Source organism: Apodemus sylvaticus, chromosome 1 (assembly GCF_947179515.1).
Source record: "Apodemus sylvaticus chromosome 1, mApoSyl1.1, whole genome shotgun sequence".
Lineage (NCBI taxonomy): Eukaryota > Metazoa > Chordata > Mammalia > Rodentia > Muridae > Apodemus > Apodemus sylvaticus.
The window spans coordinates 102,667,349-102,676,058 of record NC_067472.1 but is presented as its reverse complement, the minus strand read 5'-3'; the positions used below and the strand labels follow the sequence as shown (position 1 = coordinate 102,676,058).

The 8,710-nt window shown below is 34.9% G+C and overlaps 1 protein-coding gene across 1 annotated transcript; it reads left to right on the top strand.

The window, feature by feature from the left end:
• The first annotated feature begins 1,489 nt into the window (after positions 1 to 1,489).
• On the top strand, positions 1,490 to 2,437 carry LOC127681041 (olfactory receptor 51L1). Its single transcript, XM_052176943.1, has one exon. It carries the CDS (start codon positions 1,490 to 1,492, stop codon positions 2,435 to 2,437), a length of 948 nt encoding a protein of 315 aa, XP_052032903.1.
• Positions 2,438 to 8,710: the final 6,273 nt, after the last annotated feature.

Below are 8,710 nucleotides of genomic sequence, written 5' to 3'. Positions count from 1 at the left end.
GTCCATGTTTGCCTGTGCATATGAGCATATTTGTACATTTGTGTGTGTGCCACAAATGTTGATGCTAATGTCTAGATTGTTTTCATATGCTCAATTGCTAAACAAAATTCAGAGACTGTTCTGAGGGAGGAAAATAATGTCAGAGACTTCATTAGAACGTCTCTGTGGGCCTTCTTTTGGGTAAGGAAAGTTAATGCTCTGCTTGACAAGGGAGCAGATTGCTTTCGTAAAACCCACAGGCCCAGGGGAAGCACACTTTTCTTACTCAGGACTGGAACAGAGAAGCAGGGCTCAGTCTAACACAGAGGATAAGGGAAAACTTGATTGCCAAAACTAGAGAAATTTTCATTGTGTGAGAGCCAGGTATATTGTAACTTAAATTCTCGTTGGAAGTACAGGTGTTATTGCCTAAGCCCTTTGTTGCCACATGGTAGATTAGAGGCAAAATTAAAAATAAATATGAACATTTAGTGGAATATAATCAGATAATGTTTAAACAAAATATAACCAGGATAGTACAGCATCGCTGTTGAACAATTGGGGTCACAATATAGAAGGCTAAGGCTTCATTTGGAGCAGTTTTCCCTTTAGGTCAGGGCTGGTTTACCCAAGTGAGAGGCAGCAACTGTAAGGAGAAATAAGATAGACACTGAGCTGCTGCTGCATCTCTGAGGCTCCTCTGTGTTCCCAGTAAGTGCAAATACAGCACTTAATATTTATATTGACTGCTCTGTTAAAAATTCTGAACAGTCTTCTGAAAGAGGAAACAGTGAATCAAGAAATCTTAAGTGCTGGAAAGAGGAGCTCATAAGCTTAGCACATGCAATGTTCTAGGCTTGAAACTTTAGACTCAGTCTTTCTTCCTCTTTCCCTTTCTCTCTGTCTTTCTGCCTCTCTTTTTCCAGGAAAAGGGTACCAGCAAACTGGCATACTCTCCTTTAATATTTTAAGGCATGATAAACAATGGTGTTAAATATATTGGTTTTATATTTTTTTATGAGGGAACATACAGAAAGCTACCGTGAGAAGGATTTCTGTGATTAAGTTATGATATGGAATAAAGATCACATGTTCTGAAGACATGTGCTGAAGTCACGGGGTAAGTTCAGTTTCGTGGTTGAAGACCAACAGCAATCACCAATTAACTCAAGAGCATTTCTGAGGAAGTTTGTCGAAAATCCTCTGCTTTTACCGTGATTTTTCTCCACTTCTATCATTATATTTTAGAGTAAAACTTTCTGTACTTTTCTGTGTTTCTGATGAAGAACTGTCAAGTTATTTGTCATAGATGACTATATTTATTGGGCACACACTCTTGACAGTCCATAATTTGAGAAAATATTTTTACATAATAACGATTTTCAAATTCTTTTTTCTTCCAAGGTGAACAGAGAGGGAATGTATATTTTTGCCCTAGTTGCATTGTTTGTTCTGATACAAATTTGACTGAGTAATAAAGAAGAATCTGTTAATCCACTTGAGGCTCATCATGCTTGCCTGGAATAGCAGTGATGTTCCAGAGCCAATATTTATCCTGAAGGGTTTTCCTGGACTGGAGTATGTCCATTCTTGGCTCTCAGTGCCTTTCTGCCTTGCTTATTTGGTAGCCTTCGTTGGTAATGTAACCATTCTCTCTGTTATTTGGATAGAGTCCTCACTCCATCAGCCCATGTACTACTTCCTATCCATCTTGGCACTGACTGACCTAGGTATGTCCATGTCCACACTTCCCACAATGCTGACTGTGCTCTGGTTGGATGTCCGAGAGATACAGGCTAGTGCTTGCTATAGTCAGTTGTTCTTCATCCACACATTCACATTTCTGGAGTCCTCAGTGCTTCTGGCAATGGCCTTTGACCGTTTCATAGCAATCTGCCGCCCACTGCACTATTCCACCATCCTCACCAACAGTGTGATTGGCAAAATTGGTATGGCCTGCTTATTAAGAAGCATGGGAGTTGTTCTGCCTACACCTTTGTTACTGAGACAATATCACTATTGCCACATCAATGCCCTCTCCCATGCCTTCTGCTTACATCAAGATGTTCTGAGGCTGTCCTGCTCTGATGCCAGGATCAACAGTGTCTATGGACTATGTGTAGTTATTGCTACACTAGGTGTGGATTCAGTCTTCATACTTATTTCTTATGCTCTTATTCTGAATGCAGTGCTGAGTATCGCATCCCGTGAAGAGAGACTCAAGGCTCTGAACACCTGTGTCTCCCATGTCTGTGTGGTGCTCATTTTCTTTGTACCAGTAATTGGGGTGTCAATGGTCCATCGCTTTGGGAAACATCTCTCTCCCATAGTCCATATCCTCATGGCTGACATCTACCTGCTTCTCCCTCCAGTGCTTAACCCAGTTGTCTACAGTGTGAGAACAAAGCAGATTCGTCAAGGAATTCTCCGCAAGTTTAGGTTAAGTGGAAGGTTTTAAGTCACTCATATTCTCTTATTTTTACTTTGGGAAGTATTAGAAAAAATGTTTGTTTTATTAAATGGAAAATATATACCATAGATCTTGGGTCATATCTGGATAAATAAGAATAAACTAATTCTTTTACCTTCTAAATATGCAGTCTCGATTTGTTTTAGTCATTATATCATTTAGGTTCTCATGGCCAAATTGTGATAATTACTATGGCCTTTTTCCTACCTAAGATTAATATGAAATTCAATAATGGAAAATACGTGAAATGGGAATACAATTTTTGAAAACCATATAATATTTACATTATAAAACTATTATAGTTACGTTCCTTATGAAAAATAGATTTAACATTTAACAATGATAAAAACTGAGAAATAAATTTCATTTGACAGTAGTCTTTCTTTTTCTTTCACAAGTCTGTACAGGCTTTTATGTTGCCTTTTCAATTACTTTATTGTAGATAATTGGTTCCTTTATTGTCTTCACCAGGATGCTAGCCTTTATGGGTAATATCTTATTATTTCTTATGTATGTACTTTATTCTCAGTTGAATTGTGAACTTTTTTGAGCATGGAAACAAAACTGCCCCATTAACGAATCATTATGTGTCTAGTCTTCCCCAAATCATAAAACAAATGTAAATTTTAGCTCTAATTTTGTAACCCAACTCAAATATATGGAAACGAATAAAATATGTATTATGGTAGCCATTTCTTTAAATACTATGGATATGTAAATAATAGTGCCTTTATATATTATAATATATCATTATAAATATGCCTGACCTGAATGATGAAGGAGAACTAGGGTTCTAAAGTGCTTGCTGTGTGAGTATGAGGAACTGAGTTAGACTATGGGCATGGCCAGGTATGCCTATAACCCCATATCAGCAGGGCAAAGAGAGAGGGCCAGTGGAGTTGTGGGTCAAATAGACTGTATGAAATCAACAAATAAGTAAATAAATGTAATGATATTTGAATTCTTAATTTTAAATAAAGGTTAATATATAAATTTGTTTTAATTTTAGTGAACTTTAAGAAATACCTAAGGTGGGTATAGTGGCACATGCCTTTAATCCCAGAACTTGGTAGGCAGGGGCAGGAGTTCCAGGCAAGCCTGGTCTACAAAGTGAGTTCCTAGACAGCTAGGGCTACACAAAGAAGTCCTGCTTTAAAAAACAAAACAAAAATAAAGGAAGAAAATAAGAAAAGAAATATGTCTATTTATTATGATATTTGGGGGTCCAATTTAGAGACAGCAACTGCACCGTAATTTGCACAGTTTTGGGAAATATTCATCCATCTCAACTATAAACTTCTCAGGGATTAAGTGTATGAGGGATAAATATAAATCTAAATAGTACATTGACAGAGATTGTTTATCTAAAGAAGGATAAATAATAGCTTGGAGTTCATTTTACCCACTCCATACCCAAAAAGTTTACACAAATTTCTTTGAGAAAAAAACAAAACAACACAGAACAATCATTCCTGTGGGGAATAGATTATCCACTGTCTGCAACCCAGAATTGCCTTCAGGACCACGATGAAGGAACCATCAAGTAAGAAAACAGCAGAGAATGAATGGCAAACTGACCCCTCTTGAAGCATGGATGGGGAGAGGAGACAACGTTGACTAATAAACTGGAAGCTTGCCCTCTAGTGTGCACAGTGATTATAGTTGAGGTGCCAAGTACAGGAGTGACTGACTTCCGCATTCATAAAGAGCCGAGCCGTTTGCCAAGGTTGAAATCGGAGGAATGGCTGTCATGGAACATCCGCTGTGCTTGTCTTTGGTCTCTGTACAGTAGAAGCAAAATCAGACAGAAATGCAGAAGACCTACAGCGTCTCTTCAGCATTCTCCAGTGGCCAACACTAGCATCATGGTACTCACAAAGGAAAAATTCTTAACTGAATTCAGTTATATTCTTGTAGTGTAGGCAGTAGAGGGCATGCTTGAAGTGAGAGATGTATAGGTGACTTGTATGCTTAGTTCTGCTGTCATTTATGTTCTTCTATGTGGTTTTTTTAATTTTTTGACTGACTTTTCATGTTAGGATATACAACCTATGTAGAAATTACTTGTGTGCAGGGTAAGATCACTGCATAGTTCCCAAAGAATCTACTGTTTAATTAAGCATTAATCTTGAATCTCAATGACGTGTTGTGCAATTTTGGTATATTTATGAAAATAATTTTGATCTCTCTGTACTGCTACAATAATTTTCTGTATTTGCTTAAATTTAATAGTACTGTAGGTGGTGTCAACCCAATAATTCAGCACTACATTTTTTGGTGTTTATGTTTTCTGTGTGTTTTTCTTTTAAAATGTTTGAGCTTATAGTGGATTTGTAGTAATTAACTCTTCTTACAATATTACATTATCTAATCTATAGCATATATATATATAAATTTTATAAATAGTCTTAAATGTATGTCAATAAAATTTAAAGTTACAAGTGTTAGTGTTTGGTCAATCCTTTATTAGTTTCTCTTCCTCTGTAGTTTTGAGGCCAGAATATACAATGTAGCTGAGGTTTCATTTTCTTCTTACTGACACTAAGAAATGAATTTAGAAATAAAACTTGTAATTAACTATGGTGAATTAACTTACTGGTTTTCCTGATTTTTCATTAAGATTTCATTAAGATTTTATCATTTGCAAATAGTTCTTTACTATTGCAAAGATAGTAAATAATAATAAAGTGATTTTCCTTTGAATTTCTGTTTTTTCCTCATCTATTTATATTGAATAAAACTGCACAGATTTTAGAGCTGAACATAGTTAATATTATTATCATCTTTTTATCTAACAGCATGTTGTTTTACTAATATATTTTCCAACTAAGATTGATTTTTATTGTAGATATTTGGACTTAATCACATGAAAAATTATCATTTATTTTGAGTTTAATGTATTTTTTATTGTCATTAATTTTAAATTTAGCAAAATACCTTTCTCAATTTATATTATGAAGTGATCCTTTTCTTACAAGGTAATAGTGAGTTAGTTTGAGTTCAACATTAAACAATTTTGATGACTGAATCAAATATAAAAGAAGCAGTGTGTGTGTGTGAGTGTGTGTGTGTGTTGAAGATTATATTTATAATAATTTGGTTTAAATTTTATAATAAATTCATGGTGTCCATGCATGTTTATTTTTGAATATTATGCACTTCTTTGGTTGTCAGGTTATGCTTGCTTCACAGAAATCACTGAAAACTAATCTCTCATTATACGCCTTAGCCAAGTATTTCATATCATGAATTTAACACAGTATTCAGGACTAAGACTTTTTTCACAATACTTTTAAATAGAGTTTCAAGAAAAACATAATGAAGACAATTGTTTGTCTTCACCAAATGATTCTTAGGGTAATCCCAATCTGAGAGGCTGGGTTGACCTCTCTACCATCTGCCCTTGAGGATGATAAATGCTTTTGCCATCAATTATTATCCCCAAAGGTTTTCTTGAGAAAAAATTGTGCTAGAGGTAATGTCTGAGTCAAGAGGGACGAGAAGATAAGAGTCCTTAATAGGAAGCAAGGTGGTGATGCCACACCTGCCCGGATATTGTCAAACTTATCCAAGGTATAAACTACCCTGTGTAGGCTCTGGAGTCACCAAAGACACTGAACCTTGCTTCGAGGCACCTGTGTTTCTGTAAAGATCTCTATGCCTCAGGATGCATGTTTTTAATCCCAATCTTCAGTGGCTTTATATAACTATGGAGAGTTCCTCAGATTGATAAACTGGAAACTCAAGACAGTCTGAGTCAGAGTGAATGCCTGCCCGCAATTAAAGACTCAGGTGTGCCTTGCTTGAGGTGAGAACAGTGGGCATAATAGTGCTATATTATACATTTAAAGACTCCACTACATTGAAAGGAAGTTGAGAGCTTCAGTTGATCTTAGACCAATTGAAATCACTGCTCTGGAACAGATGAAAGGGTTAAAATATCTGTTCTCCCAACCCTGCTAGACTATTATCCTCAAAAACTTTTAAAAATAATGCTGATGTGAGAGAATGTAGTATCTATGATGGGAATTCAGTACTGACATCATTGCTGTACAAAGATAGTACTGTAAAATACTAAATAAAGATTAAAATGTCACAACTGGTGAAGTGGGAGGTACTGATTGATTATTCTTTGAATTCCTCTTTCTCTCATTCCTGCAAATATCATCAGCACCTACAAATCCTACTTGATCTTGCCTAGAGCTATTGGTCACAGTGTCTTCGAGTCAGTGACTCTGGCTGCTACGTTTGATATTAATATCCACTATTTTGATCATTATTTTTCTTCCCTTGAGATCAAACTATTTAAGTATCAGATCCTGTGTGTGGTATTTCATTTATTTTCCTCAAACATCTTAAATATTAATCTAGTTCTGTGGTTAATACTACTTTATTTTTATGTTCAAGGAAATTCAGTGATCTGTGTAAAATTGTTGAAGCAGTAGATTACAATTGCCATCTGACTTTCCCTGAGTCTAGATGGGTAGCCACTTATGGGTAGCTGCTTATGTTTATGACCAATAATGACTTAAGACTTATGTCTTAAGTCATTATTGGTCATAATGGGTATACCCATATTGGTCATATGGGTAGCTGCTTATGTTTATGACCAATAATGACTTAAGACTGAACCCTCTAAACTGGGAATATTTCAAAGGAGTAAGATAGTTACCCAAGACATGAATCTTGGTGTTCCTCCCTGAGAAGAAGATTAAAGAAAACTCAAACTACTGAGCTTGGGTATAAGGAAGAAAGAAAATAATTTTGGTGCCAAAAAGATCCTTATTACTTAGTGACAAAGTATACCAGAAACTTCTGATATCAAAGTAGGGAAAGTAAAGGTAATGTATAAAAAGCAGTATTTCCTAAGATGTGATATCATTTAGATCACAGTGTAAAAGATAATATGCACATAAATTATTTTTTTATTTTTTCTATCTTAAAAGGAAGGATATTACCATCACCATGGAAAACTTGTGTTACCTCTGTAGAGAATTGCATGCTTAAGTTATTTTTATAATTAAACTAGTCAGGAAAAATTGCAGTATGATTCTGCTGATAGAAGAGTAAAACTTGGTAAATGGATAATAGGAATTTTGATGTAGAATTTTAACATAGACTACTCTATATAAACAAGTTTGGTTATGCTCAGTGTCTAACATACTCAATCTGTGCATAACTCTGCCTGCTGCTCAGGAAGCCCACAGCTCTTCTTGCAACTGGACACTGCATTCCTATGTTTATGTCCATTCTGTTTATCCGTGAAGTGTTTTCCTATCCTTTCTTTATGAGGCATTACAAATTCCTTCTTTGGCATAGTATACCAATTCCTCTCTGGATGTACATCTCATGCTTAACTGGATTTATCTTGGTCACTTGTTTACCCAATTTTCTATATGGGTCTTTTATTCTGTTTATTTTAACAGATGGCAAAATTCGATAAAATAATTAAGCTGTTCTAGATTTGTAAACTTCATGATGATCTATATTACCTATCTTCATGTTTTTCTGCCTGAACTTTACAATTGTATATTCCTCATGGTACTCGCTACTAGAAATTACTTTCACCCACAATTTTATTAGCAATAACCTTCTAAAAGCTTCTTCCATCCTTTTTGCAAGCATTTATATTATTTTTACACTGATTCTACTTTGACTCAAATAAAAATCTTCTCAAGTTGATTGTTTCTTACCAAGTTCTTGAAGAATCAGTAAAAGTAAACCCATAAGTTGTACTTTTTTTAAAAAAAATTTCTCATCCATTTTTAAATTTAAATTTAGCTATAGAGCCTTTGTGAAGATCCACTCTGGTCCTATAGCATTTGCTTACATTTATAACACAATATTCTCCCTTTATCCTCAGTTTAGATTTCTGACATTTTGTTTCTTAGTATCCTCTCTGTTTAGATATCACTGTGTGTTTTAAAAAATTACGCTTGAAGGGCTAATTTGACATTTAATATAGTCCCTAGTCACAAGCTTAAGCTTCACAAGCTTTAAAATACTTATTATAGACAAACTTTTTTAACATTGTCATATTTCCTTTATTATGTTCTTAATAAATATACAATAAAATAAAAATAAATTAATGGGTTGATTAGCAAATACAAGGGCTAATTAAATGTAATGAGCAGAGGAGTAATTAAAATACCTAGCACAGAATAGGACATCCAAACTTTGTTCATTATTACAGAGCTGGAAGTGACTTTAATTTTCTATGTTTATATTTTCCATTGCAGATTGGAAGGGTCCTTTATCAGC